This window comes from Notothenia rossii (genome assembly GCF_949606895.1).
Source record: "Notothenia rossii genome assembly, chromosome: 9".
NCBI classification, from domain to species: Eukaryota; Metazoa; Chordata; class Actinopteri; order Perciformes; family Nototheniidae; genus Notothenia; species Notothenia rossii.
Window position 1 is genome coordinate 41,157,902 of NC_136907.1, and position 22,740 is coordinate 41,180,641.

A 22,740-nucleotide genomic window follows, 5' to 3' on the forward strand; every position below is an offset into this window, starting at 1 on the left:
TGTATGTGTTTGTGTGTGTGCTCACTGATGCCGTTGTCCCGCAGGTATCCAGCCAGGCCCTGTCTTTGGTACTCTGGATCGTTCTCTCTCTTCCAGGACTGGTACTGTTCACAGGACAGGCCTGCATGCTGAGACTCCCACTGCAGAGACAACACAGAGACAACACACACACACACACACACACACACACACACACACACACACACACACACACACACACACACACACACACACACACACACACACACACAGACACACACACACACACACACACACACACACACACATTAGTACTGTATTGATAATCAAAAGGTTATTAATAACAATCTTACAAATTAATCTTTTTAAATAACCCAAAGCACAAACTGTCACATTAATGAGTGTCTGTCAGAAACATTGGCAAGACAGCAGGGAGGATAAAAGGTGATACACTGTAAAGGAGGGGAAACTATCAATATATTTATTTAGGTGTATATTTAACGTATAATCAAAGTCCTTTAATCTGATGCCAGAGGCTGCAACTCATGGTGTGGATTAGTTTGTGTAAATGATAACACCGTGGTTGTGCGATGTCACTTATTAGTGATGACAGTTTGGGGGAGATCCAAACACGTTACATTTCACATTGCCTTTTTTCAATATTTATGGGACACAGAGTCATGTCTCTGCTTTTTGCCTCCAAGACGCAGGTCAAGTCTCCATCTCACTATATGTGTGTCACATGTCAAAGGACATAAAGAGGTGGTGAAAGACAAGCCAGAGATCAAATCTTACCTTCCATGAAGCATTTATGGTCGACAGAATGAGCAGGTGGATACAACTTTACATTTTGCCCTTTAAATAGAGAGGTCTCTACATTTGAAATAACTTAGCTGCTGCAGACCATTTCGGAGAGAAAATAATGTCTACCCAATTTTCTCTCAATGCCTTTTAGATGGATTAAATAGACGTAGTGCCTATAAATAAAAAACAATCAGTTGCCACTTTAGTTGGTAATAATTACTTTCCTATTACACTCCGACTCTGACTTGTCTAAAAACCTTCCCCATTGAGTTCCATGTCCTGAGTGTGAGCTTTCCAATGCTACAGCAATGATTGGTGGAAATGTTGTCCAAGCGTGGACTCTCCCTTCACAGACCTTTCTTTTCTGTTTTCACAATGACTTCCTATTATTGTATTTTATATATTATAATAAGTTAAGCTACCCAGTAGTAATATATAAAGTAATTTAAATAAACCCCAACTTTACCTTTAAGTGCTACATTTTAGCGATGGAAAAATCAACATCAAAAGTTATGATAATATAATTAAATATATGGTGCTTAAATGTGCCATTTTGCATAATGGGTACTTTTGTTTCTTAAAGTATATTTTGATGCTAATACTTTTGTACTTTTGCTGAAGTACTATTTTGAATGCAGGACTTTTACTTGTAACTTGAGTATTTTTGCACTTTAATTCACACTATTATTGCTACTTATACTCAAGGCAATTATCTGCGTACTTCTTCTGCCTCTGGACCTGACATCATTTATATTTCCTTGCCTTACATCATGTTAACATGTTTTCAGGATAGAACAAAATAATTTTGGAGAGACCAAACTTTACCGAGAAAGAAAAGAAGACGATCAGCACAACAGAGAGTGGAACACATCATACTCACAGGCTTCTTACACTGAGCACAGAAACTGTTGCGACACTGGAAACAGGTGACTTTCAGCTGCTCGCCATCATAGATGAACCCATATGAACACTGAGGAGAGGAGAAAGGAAAAGATTAGAGGAGAAGAGACCGGATTCATCAACATCCTGCTATCTTTAGATGGCTGTAGGGATTTAATGAACTGAAAACATTTGTCAAACAGTATAAAGCCATGTGTAACTCAGGTACTGTAAGAATCAGCTGTTTTAAATGTATAGACCACTGCAGACAGATTTACTGACATTGCATTAAACACAGACTTTGCAACCAATTTAGACGCCTCTACTGATCAAAGGATGTTATGTTAAACAAGCGTGATAAGAGTGCTGATTGTGTAGACACAAAAATAGAGCTCTTTAAACATAACTTTTGTAATTGGGGGAGACTAGGGGGGGGTTCTCATTCAGAACAATAATCAAATGCGATGTAATGGATTCAGGATTTTTACTACAGGGAATTGGATAAGGCCTCTACTTGGAAGCACAACATTAGTAAATAAATTGTATAACACAGAATACATTAGTTTCATTTTAAATCAGTGTTCCCCCAGCTCTTTACTCTGAAACTTTAAGTTAAGATCTAGGTTTCACCCAGGAGCTACATTATTTGCAGAAGTCTCCTCCGCTGTAAATCAAAAGGACCCTGTGATTAGGGTGCGTTCACACCTGCCTTGTATAGTCCGGTTGAATCGAACCCTGGTGCGTTTAGCCGCTTGGTGCGGTTCATTTTGGTCGGTGTGAACACAGTCCGATACCTCTTAAGTGAACTAAACAACCGGACTCTGGTCCGCTAAAATAGGTAGTCTCGGAGCGCTTGCTTGCGAACTCTGGAGCGGTTCATTGCTGGTGTGAACGCAGTCTGCACCAAAACATAGGAAGCGCAGTATTTACGGCCGAATCCCAAATCACCCCCTCGACCCTACCCCTCCTCCGTCTGTAGCCACACTCTCAGCTCAACGAGGCTCCCTCCTGCCAGATGGAGGGAGTAAATACAGCACCAAGCTTTGGGACGGCCTCCCCTCTCTCCGGCAGAAACAGGAAAGGCCGTAACTGTACAGGACTGTCTCAGAAAATTAGAATATTGTGATAAAGTTCTTTATTTTCTGTAATGCAATTAAAAAAACAAAAATGTCATACATTCTGGATTCATTACAAATCAACTGAAATATTGCAAGCCTTTTATTATTTTAATATTGCTGATTATGGCATACAGCTTAAGAAAACTCAAATATCCTATCTCTAAATATTAGAATATCATGAAAAAGTATACTAGTAGGGTGTTCAACGAATCACTTGAATCGTCTAATTAACTCGAAACACCTGCAAGGGTTTCCTGAGCCTTGAAAAACACTCAGCTTGGTTCAGTAAACTAAATCACAAGTATGGGGAAGACTGCTGATCTGACTGCTGTCCAGAGGACCGTCATTGACACCCTCCATCAGGAGGGTAAGACACAAAAAGAAATTTCTCAAAGAGCAAGCTGTTCACAGAGTGCAGTTTCAAAGCACATCCACAAAAAGTCTGTTGGAAGGGGGAAATGTGGCAGGAAACGCTGCACAACCAAGAGAGATGACCGCAGCCTTAACAGCATTGTGAAGAAGAGTCGCTTCCAGAATTGGGGGGAGCTTCAAAGACAGTGGACTGAAGCTGGAGTCCAGGTATCAAAAGTCACTGTTCACAGACGTGTCCGGGAAATGGGCTACAATAGCCGTATTCCCATGGTCAAGCCACTTCTGAACTCAAGACAACGGAAGAGGCGTCTGACTTGGGCTAAGGAAAAGAAGCACTGGACAGTTGCACAGTGGTCCAAAGTCCTCTTTTCAGACGAAAGCAAGTTTTGTATTTCATTTGGAAGTCAAGGCGCCAGAGTCTGGAGAAAGGCTGGAGAGGAGCAAAATCCAAGTTGCTTGAAATCCAGTGTGAAGTTCCCACAGTCAGCGATGGTTTGGGGAGCCATGTCAGCTGCTGGTGTTGGTCCACTGTGTTTCATCAAGCCCAGAGTAAATGCAGCTGTGTACCAAGAGATTTTAGAGCACTACATGCTTCCGTCTGCTGAAAAGCTCTATGGAGATGAGGAATTCATTTTCCAGCATGATCTGGCACCTGCCCACAGTGCCAAAACCACCAGTAACTGGTGTACTGACCATGGCATTACTGTCCTCGATTGGCCTGCAAATTCCCCTGACCTGAACCCCATAGAGAATATGTGGGGTATTGTGAAGAAGAAGCTGAAAGACACCAGACCCAACAATGCTAATGAGCTAAAGGCCGCTATTGAAGCATCCTGGGCATCCATAACACCTCAGCAATGCCACAGGCTGATTGCCTCCATGCCACGCCGCATTGATGCAGTAATCCGTGCAAAAGGATTCCCAACCAAGTACTGAGTGCATTAATGGACATTTTCAAATGTTTGATTGTGTTTTGCTGTTATAAATCTTTTTTTTTTACTTGGTCTGAGGAACTATTCTAATTTTTTGAGATAGGATTTTTGAGTTTTCTTAAGCTGTATGCCATAATCAGCAATATTAAAATAATAAAAGGCTTGCAATATTTCAGTTGATTTGTAATGAATCCAGAATGTATGACATTTTTGTTTTTTAAATTGCATTACAGAAAATAAAGAACTTTATCACAATATTCTAATTTTCTGAGACAGTCCTGTATGTAACAACGGTTTCAAATCAGCATCTCTTCGACAAAAAGTTTAAATGCATAACTCAAATAAAACTCCAAACATCTTTCATTGTGTTTCAAAGCTCTTTTAGTTTTAAACCTGATGTTGATAAGCTTCTTATTTTTTGCAACAGTTTGTAAATATGCACAACTTTATAATAAAATGCACACATTTACCTTTTTCTAGACTAAACACAGGTATGATCCTAAATTAAAAACATATGAGGTTATCATGAGGTTGTTAACATCACAGTTTATCAGTGGATGTTTGCTGGAACTACTTGTAAACAGCGTGTTTCCTGACAGACACACACAGCGTTGAGACGGATCAGCTAGAGACCGGTCTCAAGTCAGCACCGCTGCAGACTCGCTGTTTGAGGGCTTGATAGCCCACTCCCCCTCCACACCGCTCCACACACTCGTTGCTTTGGAACAGCCCTCAATATGGCGGACCCTCCGCGTGAACGCGCATACGGAGGGGTAGGGTGTAGGGTTATGGCTAGAAAGGATCCGTCTAGTGTAAATATGACGTCACGTTCTCGTTGTAACTCTCGTTGTAATTGGAGCGGCTCGGAAACACATCTACAGCAGTAACATGATGCAACATACACATTAATGCAGTAGCAATATTAATAGAGAAACATCAGACATAATAGTAAAACACTGCAAGGGAACATTTTATTGCACCAGGAGCTTACTTGGGACTTTTACTGCGACAACGTTGACTTGCCTGTGAATAAAAAATAAACCATAGTGTTGGTGATCTACAGTGTTGTCATTCTTCTTTGAACACCAGCAAGACCGCTTTTCGACAATCACACTCCCTGTCATTGACATAATTAATAGATAGTTTAGCTTCTCACCAGCATTTGCTGTGGCCAACTGATGTTAACGATCCTAACTGAAAGGCTGCCTGCCAAACGTAAACATTCAGCCACGTGACATTCAGCCGAACTCTCGCGAGAGTTTTACACAAGACGGATCCTTTCTAGCCATAACCAGGGTGTAGGGGGCGGTTTGGGAATGGACCTTTGTGTCACAAGAACGCGGATATCTTCAACGAAGCGGAGGGATCTAGATCGGCATGAAGGTGTTCTTTTCCCCATAATGACCAAGTCGCTGCACATTATCCCGCTTATTACATGGCCACATTCTCAACAAACATGACTCTCAATATTAATTTAAATGCTTTTGTGGATTTAGAAAATGATTTTATTGATTAAAAAAATAGTTGTATGTATTGATTTAAATTGACATGCATCCCTGAGAAAAATAGTCCGTTGTTACTGTTTGAACTAACGTAGCAACGGCAGGAACTGCTTCGATAGCGTTTTTGAGGAGCTTTTTGATTACCGATTTGAAAACATCGTTGCTTGCTTTAAAAGTAGCACAATTCATTATGTTAAACCTTGGAAAGTATCTAGATATCCCTCCCCTAATGCCAAAGTAACTGGCAACTGAATATGTGTCGCCGTCTGATGTCTATGTCTGGACCCCTGTGTAAAAAGGAGGATTTCTGCCCGTTACTTCTCCGCTGTTTTCTTGTCGCTCTTCTCTTGTCAGTTAGAAAAGCAAACTGCATGCACTTTGCTTTTCAGCCAAACTGTATACAGTTAAATCGAACGGACTTCTTGGTGCAGATGTGAGCGTCCTTAACAACGGTCAATAAATCCTTGACAGCGGTCTGTCTGCTCTGGATTAACAACGTGTCACGTGTTCTGAATTGACCAATCAGAATCGAGTATTCAACAAAACCATGTAATAATGTTTTTTAACGGACGTTGTCTGATTATATAATCATATGCCGGGCCGCTAGTGTCTGTTGATCTCCAGATTAACAGCAGCATGAGAATAACCTCCCGAAAGTGCTGATGCTCCATGGCGGAGGCTCCGCTAGAAATTGCCGGGATTTGCGTTTTCACCCCCTTAATGTCTGACCAATGGTTGAACAACATTTCCGAACACATGACTTGTGTTTAAAGTTTATAGTCCGTTTGAGTTTTGCCCATGTGAACGCAACCAAACCTTCTGAAAAATGAAAAAATGTAACAAACTGTGGTCTGGTGCGCACCAGAGAGCGGACTATTAGGTGTGAATGCACAACCGTTAAAACACAGACTATAGCAATTTCACGTTAAAAATCTGTGTTTCCCAAAAGCCAGAAGCTAAAGGCTGAGTTTGCTCAGCTTGTTTCTCTGTCAACTTCATTTGGTTAAAAGTTGAGTTAAAAACTACCAAGATCTAAAAGGTGTATAGAATTGTATGGTAAAAATGTGTTAGTAAAACTTAATAAAATGTAAATGTATGACAGCTTCTGGCAGACAACCAGAGAAAATGTATAGTTTGGATAATGTAAGTACACAACTCAACAAAATATGTAACAATAATTCAAACAAATTTTAGTCAGTAAACATTGCACATTGTCTTTAATGTTATAAACGCTTCCATTGTCTTAAAAAAACTGTACTTAAATTACATTTGTTCGCCATCATTTTTGTTGACAAAGCCAAGAGTGCCCCCTGGTACTCACATGACAGCACCACAGGAACTTGGGGTCCTTGATGAGAGCCTGCTCGGTCAGCTTCTTGTGGAACAGCTCGTACACCTCTGGCTCCAGACACTCCCGCAGCTGAAGCACAAAACACAACAACACAACGTACAACTCAATCCCTGGAGGTAGCAAGAACCAAAGAAATGTAAAAGTTGGTTCTTGAAGATGAGCTGGGGATGATATTTTACAACACATTTTATAGAACTTGAAAAGTTTATTTGTCATTTGTTATTTCAGTCAGAGAAAACAACTGTATAATGTCTTCTGTGTCTGTGAAGCAGCCTTGTTTACTCGGAGAAAAAAAAAACCTGATCACGAGAAGAGAGAAAAGTCATCATGTTTTTTCACTTTTGGGCTCATAACAGAAAGCCTGCATTACAAACTGGGGGGTATGGGTTTCCACAGTTGAAGGTATTTACAAGGCAGCAAAGATCTAAGAAAATATGTCATCAACAAGCATTACGGTAAGTGTAGGACCTTGAATTTTTATGAGGGCTTAAACTAAGAATATGTACTATTTGCTGCTTCTACTTATAACTCTATTGAAGTATTTGCAACAGAAAATAACAACTTAATAACCAGTGTTTTTTTTGTTTTTTTAACAATCATCTTGCGAACAGTCATATGTGACAATGAAGTTATGACGACCAACGTTTGCCATGACAAAATGGTACCCATTATAAAATAAATAAAAGTAATTTCAGAGCCGAACAACTCTACATTAGTCCTGGAGATTCCCCCCTGAGCCAGGACTGAAATATTACTAAGCAAGTCCAAGCTTCACTCGCATGTCAATAACCTGAATATTAAGGTCTTAAAGCAGTGTGAGAGTACGGGTGCAGCAGCATGACAGAACCTATTGATGCAACAAGCTGTTAAACATTACAGATAAAAGGTGTATGTCACAAATATATGCATCATCCATTGCTGCCTCTTGAGCTAAACAGTTTACATCCCCCCAGATTACTTGTGTAACAGTTAGGAACTTCTAAAAGCAAGGCAGTGGAAGATCTGAGAGTTTTATTTGGGATGTAACATTATAGGCAGTCACTGATATATGAAGGTGCTTGATTATGCAAGGCTTTGTAGGTCAGTAAAAGGAATTTAAAATGAATTCTTGCTTCTTCAAGATACAAGCAGCCAGTATGATGCTGTATTGATATCACATTTGATTTCTGTATATAGTCTACTACATCTGCATTACTTGCACATTGGCATTGCAATGTATTATATATATGTATGTTGCATTGTTGGGGGAGCCTGGGAACTGGGATTTTCACCATCTACACTGTAGCTACTGTGCATGTGACAATAAAACCTTTGAAACTTGATGTGTAAAATATCTCAAAAGTAAGTGTGAAGTTTTGAATGAATGCTGACCAATAGCGAACTTTTTTGACACTGTAAACCTCCATAGAGGAAGCTATCATATTAGCTGTGTAACACCCAGTGGCGAACCGTCAGGGCCCTCAAGGTATTCAGAGAATACCTTGGAACACCCAGATAAAACAAACAAAAAATTGATTTAATTATATGAATAAAATGTAATAAAATGTATATAAAATAAATGAGAATCGTACCTGTGTTGTTGATCTGTAACATTACAGTGTTACGTTGATTTGTTTGTCCTTCTCGGACCATGCACTACGCATTTCAGTGGTTTTGTGTTAGAAAAGAAAGCAACCAATCAGATCTTGTTCTGGGTCTCTGGGTAGAATATCCTTCAACCAAGGTATTCTACATCCTTGATCGAATGCCCTGGCGGCGGCGTGTGTGTGTCTACAGAAGGTCCAGTTGTGATAGACACGGTTCGCCACTGGTAACACCAAACTTGCTCTGCTGGAGAATGACATGACTCGGAGAATGACATCCCCACATAATAGTCACGGTCTGCAGTCATTCATCTGCACATTGCATTTCATACCTGTATGTCCAGGGTGGAGAAGTAGCTGTTGAGGTGCTCCGGGTCGTTGATGTCGGGCTCCCAGCAGACGGGACACACCATGTCTCTGATGTGTTTGTCCCTCACAGCGATGGTGAAGTGCTGCTGGAAACATCCACAGCACACAGAACACTGACAGGACGTCAGGGATTGCATCTGAAGGAAGAGAGGGAGAAAGGAGGAAAGAACTTAAGATACAGTAACACTGCAACACTCGTACAGACATTCACTGTGTTCCAGATACATTTGACTGGGGGGGCAGTGATAGGGCCAATAATTGAATGAGAGGTGCACATTTAATACGGGAAAAAGGAGACAAAGATAGTGGTCAAGATACTAACATTTTTAGTTTAGTATAAAGTCATGGTGCATAAAAAAACATAAAATACCCTTATTTTATTTTATTTCTTAATATTTGTTGGCATTTGTTTTAGTCACAAAATGTGTTTCAGTTAGTTAAGATTTGTTCAATTACATTACTGAAAAAAAGAAAAACATCCCTGTTAACTTTGGCCTAGGTTAGAGCACATAATTGGTTGCAACACTTTCATAAAATGCAAGAACATAGGTATATACTTTTGGAGGGGGGGCCACAGGGTCCGAAGCTCAGTGTTACACTGGCCCCTGTGGCCCCCCTCCGAGACCCGCCCAGGAGTGTGTCAGTACCTTGCTGTGGGGGAACACAGACAGGCAGATGGGACACTCTTTAGCCAGCACTCTCCGGATGAACTCCCTGTCGTGTGACTCTCTCACAGCCTGCACTACATCCTCCAGGGAGTAGGTTGCGCTGTGCTCCAGGAGCAGGGACAGAGCCAGCTCACAGCGGCCCCAGCTGGGGAGATTGTACACGGCCAGTAACCTGCGACATATGCGCTGGAACAGAATTTTTTTTCAGAAGAATCCAACAAGATGTCAAAATATCACAAAGGTTTTAGTTCATAGCAACACCAGTTAAAATCCATGATTCGTGATAACATTTAGTGATAAGACGGTTAAAACCAAAACAATAAATCACATGTACTTCACCACACACTTCCTTATACTGTTTTGCATACTGTATTATGTAAGGAAGATTCCAAAGTAAAGCAGATTCACCAGACCAACAATGTCAGAGCTCTCTTCGCTGTCAGCACAAAGTATCTAGATATAACTACGGACCTAAAAAAAATAGATTAAAAAAATAGCTGCTGGTAATGACTCATACAGTATATTGCACATTTTAAGTTTAAGGTATAGGGTTAGGGTTAGTAAACTTCTCTACTTCAAACAATTATACATGGTAACATTTTAACAAACTAGCAAAGCTTATATTAGCTAATGACATAGGCGAGTGTGGCTCAGGGGTTAAATGGGTGCCGAACAGCTGTATTCACATATGTATTTGGGGATAGAGACTGTTCCATCACTGCCCCCTCCCTCGGGAAATCTCTGGTTAAACACATCCGGGATTGCATCAAAGGGTCTTTATTCAAATCTCAAATGAAAATTATTTGAATGTGTAAGGAATACTATGTGATTTATATTTTTCATAAATAGTTTTTTGTGGGTCCAAACACATTTTCTGGCCCAATGTTTTTCCTGTTCTCACCTGTTTGTCGGGGTGATGGATGTCTACGGGAGGCTCGGGCTTGTCACTCCAAATGTGTTTGTGGAAGGACTCCAAAAGGGGCCTCTGCAGCAGGGCCAGGGCCCCCCTCACCTCCCCCCCACTCTGCCTCAGAGCCTCATGACAAAGAGCCTCATCACTGAAGCCCAGTGCACTCAGCTCCTTCACCTGAGGGTGGGGCGAAGGAGAAAATTATGCCATCTCTAAACAAAGGACAGATTAAATATGATGGTGCATTTCTAAGCTTCCTTCATGTGTCACCTTGGAGAGTCTATCCCTCAGAGCCTGTCTGGCAGCCCTCTCAGTGTCGCCCCCTGCTGTCAGCCAGGCCTGTTTTGCCTCTGCTCGAGACAACTGGACAACACCTTCATTTTCTGCAGGCTCCACCTCTTTCCCAGCATCCTCAGCATCACAGGGCCTGCTCTGTATCAGAGAAGAGTCACTAGGTTTGCGGTTGAATAGTCAGTTTTACTTAGGAACCTCCCTAAAGGAGTTAAATGACCCAGAAGTACCTCAGTGGCAGCCATGATAAGAGCCGTTCGAATTCTCTAGATCAGGGGCAGAGCCGGCCCGACCCATTAAGCGACATAAGCGGCAGCTTAGGGCCCCACAGCCACTAAGGGGCCCCCTAGCAAAAAATAATAATAATAAAAAAAAAAAAGATTAAATGAAAAAAAGAAATCTCATTACACCGTCGCCGTGATAAGTATGTTTAATTAATTGTGTTAATATGCCTAGGCCTACTCTCAAAGTCATGTATTATATTATTGAGTCAATAATATAATACATTCACCGTGCTTTACCTGCACCTCATCATGACACAAAAGAGGACGGCAGGATTGTAATTTCCCGTGTTCAGCGAATTCAACAGAGGCAAGACACCAGGCCAACCAGAAAGTTGAATGGAGATAAACATCTGTCTTATTGGCCAACACACTCTCACTCCATAATCGTCCAGGAGCGACGTTTGGTCAGGGTCCCGTGGCGTGCAGTTTTGACGCTCCTAGGCTCCTTCAGCTTCATAAAGGGACGCAAATAGCTTTTAACTGATTGCAATGTATTCCCATCTGCAGCGGGATTTGACGCTCATGGAAGCACGGCATTCGTTTGTGTCGGCTGCCCTTAAAGGCAATCTGAGCGTCCATTCCCATTGGATAACGGAGAATTGTACACCCGGAAGTAAGTATTCCCCTTACTGTCGATTGATTTTACAGTGATATCTGCACTACTCATCGACTAAAAAACACCAGATTATCGTTGTTAATTACACAACATTGATTGGTTTAAATTGTGTGCAATGCTTTTGTATTTTTCCCCTTCGATTCGGAGAAACAAATATTTTTTTGGAGTAAAGGATGGCAGACACTACCCAGAATCCCCAGCTATCGTTTAGGACTACACCTTGTGCTCTGTTTGACAAACCCCTTTTTTTTTCACCATTCATTCCAATGGCTGGCGTCTATGTCACGTGATCTTCAAATTTCTCCCTGCAGAAAAAAAAAAAATGGCCGAACTTCGTTTTATTCTCGGTGGAAAATGCCTATTTTAAAGTTAGTTTGGCCATTAAAACGTATTAGTTTAACAAAATCCGCATCTAAAGATACGTTATTTTCCCCTGTGCAATTCCAGTCTCACATCACATAGTCATTAACAAATAGACCGAAAACAAGTTAAAAAAAAATTAAATAATACTTTATTCCGAGTGTGCTTGCTTTTCTCTTTGAAAGTCATCACATAACGGCATTGTAATACACAGTTCGGCTGCATTAAATATTACATATCTGCGTAGTTCTCTATTTATAGAGCCCTGATGAGAAGACTTCTAGACAAACATGAGGAACTGCCGCCAACACTGAAAACGTGACGTGGATCATAAATATATCAGCAATTAAACAACATCTTACATTTCTTTTCACACAATACGTCTCTTTGCAGGATCAACACTAATTCGGCTGACTTTTATATTTGATCCAATTGGTAGATAGGCTGTATTTACACCATAAAAGTAGAAAGGGACACCTGGTGGTTAAAGCATGTTATTGAATTTCATTATTTTTATTATTAGATATTAATAGGATCCCTATAAAGTATATTCATTACTCGTTATTCTCTACTAATAGTTAATTAAAGACTGTATATAATGACTATTTTGCTCATCCCTTTCAAGATTTCAAGATTTTCTAAGGTTTATTCATGCAATGAATGAAAAAATTGGGTCGCAGGTTCCTCAATAGTGCACTACAAGACATCTATCAATATTTGTGCATACCTCCAGCAATGTTAACTATGTTGAAGCACTTATTTTAACTGATATTATACATAATATTATACTCTTATAGGATGTATATAGATATTTCATCTCCGGCCTTGTCAGGTATTGAACAATCAATAAATAAAGAACACAGAATTATTAAATATAAAAAACAGAATTTGTGTGATTATACTAAATGATTTAAAAATAAACACCACTGCATATTTACAACTGTTACACATGCTGATGTAACGCAAATGTTTCCAACTTGGGATCAATAAAGTATATCTTATCTTAAGATGATCGATGTCTACTGCCATATTTGCAAAATTTGCCTCTGAACCTTGACAAGTGCATGTTTTAGGCTTATCAATTAATGTAATGTAATGTAATGTTATCAATTAACACCAGGAGGGGTCACAAACATAAGACCAGCTGTTAAATAAAGCTCTTCTGACCTTAGCTGGCATATATGCTGCCCAATATGGGCACAAGCAATTTTCACCCAGTTATTAATTATATGTTTTAAATTTGAGTGTTTCCTATCCCCTAAACCTCCAGGGATATACACAGTATACTGGCAACTTACTATTATGGGAAATACGAAAACGTCTTTTAAAACTACAACTCCCAGTAGAGACGTGCCATAGATAGAGAACATGTTGCGAAACACAATATCGATAGCAGCGTCCCTAGCAACAAGTAACAAGTAGTTAATAATAATAAAAGATATTAAGAAAAAGGCATTTTAAACAGTCATTAAAAAGCAACACAATCTACCTGCATTGCATTACTCTAAACGTGCTTTAACCAGTAGGTGGTTTGGGTTAAAAAGCTGTCAAGTTTACAGTGTTAACAAAATAAAATATACTGCTGTTTCTGGTTTAGTTTACGACGGATATATTTAGCTATTGTTTTGATATTTGTAACACAAAAGCGATGGAAAAAACCCACAGCAACACAGAAAAGATGGTCTTAACATGACCCAGCGGTCTAGTAGTTAATAAAAAACAATAATATCAAAACAAAATGTTACTACTAACTTTATTGTGAAATTCAAACTGAACGGTAAATGAATAGTTTCCGGTCTATTCTGAGCCCGATCTCTGTAGATAAATAAAAATAAAGAACTACGACAGATGTGTAATATATTTAATGCAGCCGAACCATTTATTACAATGCATTCATGTGATGACTTTCAAAGAGTAAAGCAAGCACTGCTGAATAAAGTATGATTTTATCTTTTACGAAACTTTTTTTTTCATATGGAATGCAGTTGGAGGTCAACCAATCACAGAGCTTGAGAACTAATCACAGGGTTTGTCAAACAGAGCACATGGTGTAGTCCTAAACGATAGCTGGGGATTCTGGGTAGGGTAGTGTCTTCTGCCATCCTTTACTCCAAAAAAATATTTGTTTCTCCGAATCGAAGGGGAAAAATACAAAAGCATTGCACACAATTTAAATCAATCAATGTTGTGTAATTAACAAGGATAATCTGGTGTTTTTTAGTCGATGAGTAGTGCAGATATCACTGTAAAATCAATCGACAGTAAGGGGAATACTTACTTCCGGATGTACAATTCTCCGTTATCCAATGGGAATGGACGCTTACATTGCCTTTAAGGGCAGCCGACACAAACGAATGCCGTGCTTCCATGAGCGTCAAATCCCGCCGCAGATGGGAATACATTGCAATCAGTTGAAAGCTATTTGCGTCCATTTATGAAGCTGAAGGAGCCTAGGAGCGTCACAACTGCACGCCACGGGACCCTGACCGAACGTCGCTCCTGGACGATTATGGAGTGAGAGTGTGTTGTATTGGCTGACAGGTACCTATCCTGTGAGCTGTGACAATGTTTAAAATAAACTGTCAGTCGGACTCAGAGTTTTTGAAGATGGACATAAGAAAAACAATTCTTAAAAAAGGTGAAAATTCTCAAGTGGTGGCTCACCATAGACTGTATATATAAATGGACGTAGTGTCCGTGACGTCACGCATAGGATTCTGCAGAGTTGCCGAGAAGCCCTTAGTAGGCGGAGTCGGCCACTAACGCTTGACAGCGACGTCAGAGTCTAATCACGCCTGCTCCAAATAAGGGCAAAGAGGCGGAGCCGAGGCGGGACCTGCTGCCTCCGAACTGGAAGTAAACAGAGCTAGCTCAGGCTAAGAAGCTAAGCTAACATGAAATACATGCATACCAACTTACTGCTAACAGTGTAGTTCCCCTATATAAACGTTACATTCATAATCAAATGAGACAATCTGCAAGAGAATTAGCTATATTTTGTTATTCTTAATGCTTGTCATTCACACGTTAAGAAAATAAGTACCAATACATAGCAGAACAATTGTGGCGATGTTCAGCTTAATAAGCCTTGTTCAACATAATTTATTTAGGTAATACTACAGCAGGCGAACCAAGTCTGCGTTTCGCTGCATTCCTTGATCTCCAGTTATAACGACGGACTACATCGCCCGGACCTAACGGAGATAATTGGGTCCCCTATTAACATTTGCTCCCGTTTAGCATCATGGCCATAGCCATAGCCATTGACTATAAAAGTTACACATCATAACAATTGAACAGTTTCTCTTTCTTTCCCTCTTATATTGCAGTCCCTCACTCACTCTTTTTTGTTCAGTGCGAGAATTGAGCTCGAGCTTGTCCTGCCAGGAGTTTAAATATGGGCTGAAATGGTGTCAGGGCCATTCTCATACGAACATGCTGGTGCTCATTGGTTAGCCTCGGTTAGCCTGCCCTGGAACGACATTTAGTTTTAATTTTGATCCTGGTGGACTGATCATATTGGGCTCTGAGACTGCTCATTTGACCTCAGTTCTGACTTGAGCGGGAATGTTTGGTCAAACACTTTGTGTTTTGTCTCATAGTGAAGTTTCATATTGGCACTTGTAATGAGCGCCACGGTCTATGAACAAATGAGACACACTGGTTCTGTGCTCCCAGTGTGCAGGATGGACATGAATGAGTCCACTCTGGGTTAAACTGTCCACTTTCCTCTTCTGGGAGAGCGCCATGTGTAATTATTTGTCTCTCCCTGTCTGCCGCTAACACGCCTGTTCGTTCTCCTCTCCGTCTTCTCTCCCTGTCTGCTGCTCTCTCCTCTCCTTCTTCTCTACCTGTCTGCCGCTAACACGCCTGTTCACTCTCCTCTCCGTCTTCTTTCCCTGTCTGCCCTGTCTCTCGTCTCTCTCTTCTTCTGTGTTACTCTCCTTGCATCGCTAATGCTGCGTTCACACCGGACGCGATGCGAATATTCGCTTCGCTCTAATCGCCCTTATAGCATCGCTCTAAAGAAACACTAGAGTTTCACCGTGGCTGTCAGCTGTGTTTACTCGCATCATTCAAACAAGACACGCTAGTAGTATTATTCATCCCGCTTCCATCACATTAGTATGCATAAAAAAAGTGACAGGTCACACCTCCCCCCATTATGCAAATGAGCTAAGTCCCGCTTCCCCTTTGATCGAGGTGAGATCTCAAGTAGGTGTGATATCTCAAGTAGGTGTGAGATCCGTCGATAGGAGGGGGTTGATGTGTATTCACAGGTGTGAAAAGCCCCTCTGTTGCGCCTTATGGTGTATCATAAAAACTGTTTCAATCACATTAGTATGCATAAAAAGTGACAGGTGGGCCCGCCCCCAAGCGTGTGTGTGTGTGTGTGTTTGTGTGCATGTGGGTGTGGGGACCTTCACTGATGTCCTCCCAAGGAGGTGTGTGTGTGTGTGTGTGTGTGTGTGTGTGTGTGTGTGTGTGTGTGTGTGTGTGTGTGTGTGTGTGTGTGTGTGTGTGTGTGTGTGTGTGTGTGTGTGTGTGTGTGTGTGGACCTTCACTCCAGAGCTATAGGTGCCTGTCTTAACACCCCATGGCCCTGCAGTCGGCCAGAGGCTGTACATGTCCTGGAAAGCAGGCAGGCACCTCGTTTGAGAGATGACTGTGTGTGTATTAGAGAGCCTGAGGAGACACATTTTTACCGCCCATGCTTGACTGTTTATCTGTGCACTTTGAACTGTATACAATACAACACAAAAATGCCCAGTGCTGCTACGAAATAAGTTCAGAAAGCTCTGAAAGCTCTAACAAAAGTAACTCTCCAGGTATTTCAGACAGAGTATGCGGATTCGGTCTGATCAGAACAAAGAAAGCACCTTTTGCCTTCCTAATGTCATACTTTCCTCTTTTCTATGGCCTGTGTCTGTAGAGTTGGGGGAGACTGTCTCCCCCCTTCCTGCCATCTCTCTCTCTCTGTTTCTGCTGATGTGTAAAATATACAAAATAACGTTTTATATATTTGTTCTCTTGTTAAAAGGCGATGAAGTTTGCAGCGTAAGCCAGCCATCAGTGTTCTAGTTTTAAGGGTTTGCATACCTCAAAATGTGTATAAAAGTATCTTGGCAAGAGAAAAAAAAAAAAAAAAAGCCAAAATTCGCCTAGGCCATTAAAAAGAAACCGAATTGCTGCTAAGAAATAAGTTCAGAAAGCTATGACTCCAGTGGAACACTGTTAGAGTCAAAAGTAACTCTCAATGTATTCAGACAGAGTATGCAGATTGGGGCTGATCAGAACAAAGAAAGCACCTTCCTCGTCAAAAGTTAGTCACACACTCCCTTACTGTCACCCTTACCTCGTCCTATGTCAGGCTTTTTGGTGTGTGTGTGTGTGTGTGTGTGTGTGTGTGTGTGTGTGTGTGTGTGTGTGTGTGTGTGTGTGTGTTTGAGCCTGGCCCTCCCCCTCTGTCTAGTGATAAGATGGCAGGAAGGGGGGGGGGGGTTCTCTCTAAAGCACAGTGTCTGTAAAGGTGGGGGGAGAGTGTCTCCCCCCTTCCTGCCATCTCTCTCTCTCTCTGTTTCTGCTGATGTGTAAAATATACAAAATAACGTTTTATATACTTACTCTCTTGTTAAAAGGTGATGAAGTTTGCAGCGTAAGCCAGCCATCAGTGTTCTAGTTTTAAGGTTTTGCATACCTCAAAGTGTGTCTAAAAGTATCTTGGCAAGAGAAAAAAGCCAAAATCCACCTTGGCCCTTAAAAAGAAACCGAATTCCACGTTTTACAAATGAACAGACACAAATGCAGACTTGACTACTTGGCAGTTGATTAAAGCAGATTTGTCCTTTTTCATCTCTCAAAGGTTTGGGTCCTGTTCAACACTGGGTACAGAAATATATTCAATATACAGTCATTTGTACGTAAAGATTTTTTAAGTTGTAAGCACTTAGAAATATGCATTTGATTGCATTTAAAGTGGCTGTAGACAACTTATCATAATGAAGTAGTTGATTGCACATATTTGTAATGGATGTAGAATAAAGACGACATTAGCATTTAAATTGGCTCCCTATAAGACTTGCTTTCTCTATGAAATTATGCCTGGTTCTGAGTAGTGTTCTTCCTTTCACAATAAAAAGCCCAAACACAATACTTTCTGAATCACTGCAGGAAGTAATGTGATGAAATGCAAATACAAATAGCTTACAGTAGCTCCCAATTAGTTGAACAATTGGAAAACTGCAAGGACTGTGGAAAAACCTACTGGAAAAGGATTGTGGATGCAAATTATGCAAAGAGAAAGAAAAAACATTCTATCTAAAGCTATATAAGACAATCTGCATATTGACAGTATGAGTACAACAAAAACAGTATGCATGTTGATGCAAACGACGATGTTCAGTAAACGATCAATCAAAATCGAAGGATCCAATGTATTTTTAAATGGAGCAGAAATAGAACTAGTCTCCCAGTTCAAGTATCTTGAACAGGGAGTGTCATATTGGACTCGCACTTGACTTTTTAAGAAACATATCCAGAAAGTATCCAATACCATTAAATTCGACTTGCAACATTTTAAACAAATTAGACCTTTTCTTAACTGTCAATGCTGCAAAGTCATACCTCCACTGTATGATTCTATCCCACATTGAATACTGTTTTACAAACTGGTCGTTTGCTTGTGCCACACACCTGAAATCCATAGAACAGCTGTTCAAGAGAGCTATCCAGGTGTTTGACAGAAAGCCACAGTCATACCACCACTGTACCATCCTTGAAAATCACAATTTCTTGAATTTTTGACAATTTTATATCTTTTAAAAGTATTTGTTTTTAAAAATAATAATATTTACATGGGCTGGCCCCCCTCCCCTTGGGGGAATTCATCCACAGAAAACACACTGGACGCAGCACTAGGTCAGAAACCAGAAGAGACTGCGAAGTCCACCACAGACGGACCACCTTTGGACAAAATGTCCTCTCCATTAAAGGCAGCTCATTGTGGAATAGCCCCCCAGCTGAGATACGGGATTGTCCCACTCTCAATAGTTTTAAAGGTCAACCTAACAGACGTGTAATCACCGCTAAATAAATGCACTTTAACACAGGGGTATCTCCTCTTGCACTTTATGTAGCGCTTTTTATCTTATCTTGCACTTTATATATCATAGCTGCTACATTGTACTGCCATGTGGTAAATGCTTGTATGCTGCTCATGCTCTTTCTGCATATCATGTATTTATTTTTGCTGTATATATAACTGTCATGTTCTTATATGCTGTATGTGACGGGACTACAGATGGAAATTAGCTCAAAGCTAAAATACGGCTCATTTACACCTAAGCATTATTTTTGTTTTAAAGTGTTCATCAATGTGCACTACGGTAGCCCTGAAGAAAATTAAACATTAAAATATGTTATCGATGTCCCCATTGCGTCTAGGGCAGTAGGGTCTAAACCAATTGGCCAGATATACTAACATGCAGAACGTACGGTATGTTTGAAGACTAACCATTTATCCAGTTCAAGCTGTGTTTAAAATGTGACATTGCGCTCTGACTATTTCCCGTAAAATGGTGACAAACTATTACTTATTCTTAAATTTGACCTCTTGCTGCTTGGTTGAAATTGATAGATGAAAAATAACTTAAAAAAAAAAAAGACTCAAACAGTGAGGGACATTATACTGGGGAAAAAACTCTCAATTCTACAGATGACTCCCCCCATTCAACGCAAAAAGTCCCTCCCTCCACTCAGCAAAGCATATAAAACTAAGGACCCCACTAAGACGACAGTGTGAAAACTAGCTATGGATCTGAGAAAAACCAAGTCTGATGTAGCCTACCCTTATTATCACCAGGATAACGTATATGGGCTTAATGAATGGATGTTACAAAGTAGGGGAGAGGATGTTCCCGAAGAAGAGCTCTCCTCTATATCATATCCATGTAAGGTCTTTAGGACAAAAGAGGACTATAATAACATGACATATGAAGAATATCTTTCTTTAAAAGATGGTATTATAGATAAACTCTATAGAAACAATATATCTCATACCACTCGCCAAGATCGCAAACGACATTTAGCAGATAAGAAAAGCAAAAGTAAAGAAAACCGAAGAAAAAGAAAAAGAAAAATGAAAAGGAGAAGAAAAATGAAAAGCAAACGCAGAATGCGAATGAAAAGAAAAGGGACCATAGGATGGAAAACGAAAAAGACAAAAAGAAGGAAGGTGAAAAGAAAAAGGAACAAAGTGCAGAAATGTCAACTAACTATAGAGGATGGTGTTGTAGACCCATTACCGAATCATAATAATCTTATAGATCAGCTACCGCTAACCGACTGTTGCGAATGTGTTGAACAAATACCAAAAGCAATGGCAGAGCTTTGCTTCAATATAATGAGAGAAAAAGCACGATACTACGGAATTGCCCAAATTGGAGACAGTGCCAGAGCATGTGTTAAAAGACTGTTCGAGGATCTCTATTCTAGTGTCGGTTGCCATTACATCGAAGGATATGCCAAAACGTGTGACGACATAGAAAAAGCTTTTGAAAACAATTATATGGTACCTGTCCGTACAGCTAAACAAATCCTATGCTAGGTATTCAACAGACCACAAGAAGCACAAGAAGCCCCAGAAAGGATTACATTCAGAGCTAATAATGGTGAAACCGAAGAACAAGCAAAGCAGATTATAATCGTTGCGGGTGAAAGGATAGAGAATTTGCAAGTGATGTTAATGCATTTATCTGATATAAAAAATGCATTCGTTTACTTCCAAGAGACCCCTAAACATCTACTTGGGCAATGTGAATTGAACGATAAACCGATCACTGTAAATGAAAGGCGGAGAGAAGCAGCAGTGCAAATCGTTAAGTCTATTACCTTGTATGCACTACGACATTAACTTGGTAAAATGTAATATGTTTTTCTGAAAATGGGGTGAATGTTGTGTTTTCAATTAAACAACCAAAACAAATGAAAATGTGTTTTATTTTTGCTTCCATGTATAGTAATAGTATTGTAAACGAAACATTTAAAGTGGTCCTGGAATCTTCATTTTCCGAAACATTCTGTAACATTACCGAAGAAATGAAACAAACACCAAAAGTGTACCATGTGCTCTCATTGTATGCTCTGTTTGTAGATGTAATGCATCTTTGTGTCAAAAACAGCATACACATGAATATTTTGACTGAAGTGAAAAAACTCCATCATGATATTTCCAGTAATCTGGGGAATTCTAAGCTGGAGACGGTCCTGGGGATGTTACAATCATTATAACTATTGAATTTTTGTGTGAAAAAATAAAAATGTAAATAGGAGATACAAAAAAAAAAAGTTTTTACATTTTAAAAACTGTTGTCTTCATTATAACAAGGGGAGCGTGTCTGATACATGTGTATTACAGTCCTTCACATACACTGTTGTCTTCATTACAACAAGGGGAGGGTAACAGGGAAGATGTATGATACAAGTGTATTGAAACGTGCGTATTATACCCCCACAGAAACACAGAAACACAGAAACACGGAAACACAGAAACACAAAAACACAGAAAAAACACTGAAACACTGAAACAACACAGAAACACTGAAAAAACAGAAACACAGAGACACAGAACCACAGAGACACAGAAACACAGAAACACAAAAACACAGAAACACAGAAAACACAGAAACACAGAAACACAAAAACACTGAAACACCGACACAAAAACACTGAAACACCGACACACTGAAACACAGAACTACAGAAACACAAAAACACTGAAACACCGACACACAGAAACCCAGAAAACACAGAAACCTAGAACCACAGAAACACAGAACCACAAAAACACAAAAACACCGACACACAAACACCGAAAACACTGAAAACACTGAAAACACAAAAAACAGGCTTGTGTGCTTGTATGGTTTTTGAATAAACACATCAGTATTTTAAAAAGTCAAATTGTATCAGCCTCCCATCGACTTTTTAAAATACTGATGTGTTTATTCAAAAACCATACTAGCACACTAGCCTGTTTTTTGTGTTTTTGAGTGTTTTGAGTGTTTTCGTTGTTTGTGTGTCGGTGTTTCAGTGTTTTTGTGTTTTTGTGTTTCTGTGTTTCTGTGTTTTTGTGTTTCTGTGTTTCTGTGTTTTCTGTGTTTTTGTGTTTTTGCGTTTTTGTGTTTCTGTGTTTTCTGTGTTTCTGTGTTTCTGTGGTTCTGTGTTTCTGTGTTTTCTGTGTTTCTGTGTGTCGGTGTTTCAGTGTTTTTGTGTTTCTGTGTTTCTGTGTTTTTGTGTTTCAGTGTTTCTGTGGTTCTGTGTTTCGGTGTGTCGGTGTTTCAGTGTTTTTGTGTCGGTGTTTCAGTGTTTTTGTGTTTTTGTGTTTTTGTGTTTCTGTGTTTCTGTGTTTTCTGTGTTTCTGTGTTTTTGTGTTTCTGTGTTTCTGTGTCTCTGTGGTTCTGTGTCTCGGTGTTTCTGTTCTTTCAGTGTTTCTGTGTTGTTTCAGTGTTTCAGTGTTTTTTCTGTGTTTTTGTGTTTCTGTGTTTCCGTGTTTCTGTGTTTCTGTGTTTCTGTGGGGGTATAATACGCACATTTCAATACACTTGTATCATACATCTTCCCTGTTACCCTCCCCTTGTTATAATGAAGACAACAGTGTATGTGAAGGACTGTAATACACATGTATCAGACACGCTCCCCTTGCTATAATGAAGACAACAGTTT

The 22,740-nt window shown here is 40.1% G+C and overlaps 1 protein-coding gene across 4 annotated transcripts in view; it reads right to left on the reverse strand.

Moving 5' to 3' along the window:
* Positions 1–22,740, reverse strand: part of rnf31 (ring finger protein 31) — a 155,325-nt gene that overhangs the window by 38,299 nt on the left and 94,286 nt on the right. For all 4 annotated transcript variants that reach the window (XM_079647943.1, XM_079647942.1, XM_079647941.1 and 1 more), the window contains 7 exons: positions 10,738–10,899; positions 10,459–10,644; positions 9,537–9,743; positions 8,853–9,026; positions 6,908–7,006; positions 1,664–1,753; positions 26–140 (listed from right to left, as the gene is read on the reverse strand). In XM_079647943.1, coding sequence (XP_079504069.1) covers positions 26–140; positions 1,664–1,753; positions 6,908–7,006; positions 8,853–9,026; positions 9,537–9,743; positions 10,459–10,644; positions 10,738–10,899 — 1,033 coding nt within the window. The remainder of the gene's footprint in view (positions 1–25; positions 141–1,663; positions 1,754–6,907; positions 7,007–8,852; positions 9,027–9,536; positions 9,744–10,458; positions 10,645–10,737; positions 10,900–22,740) is intronic.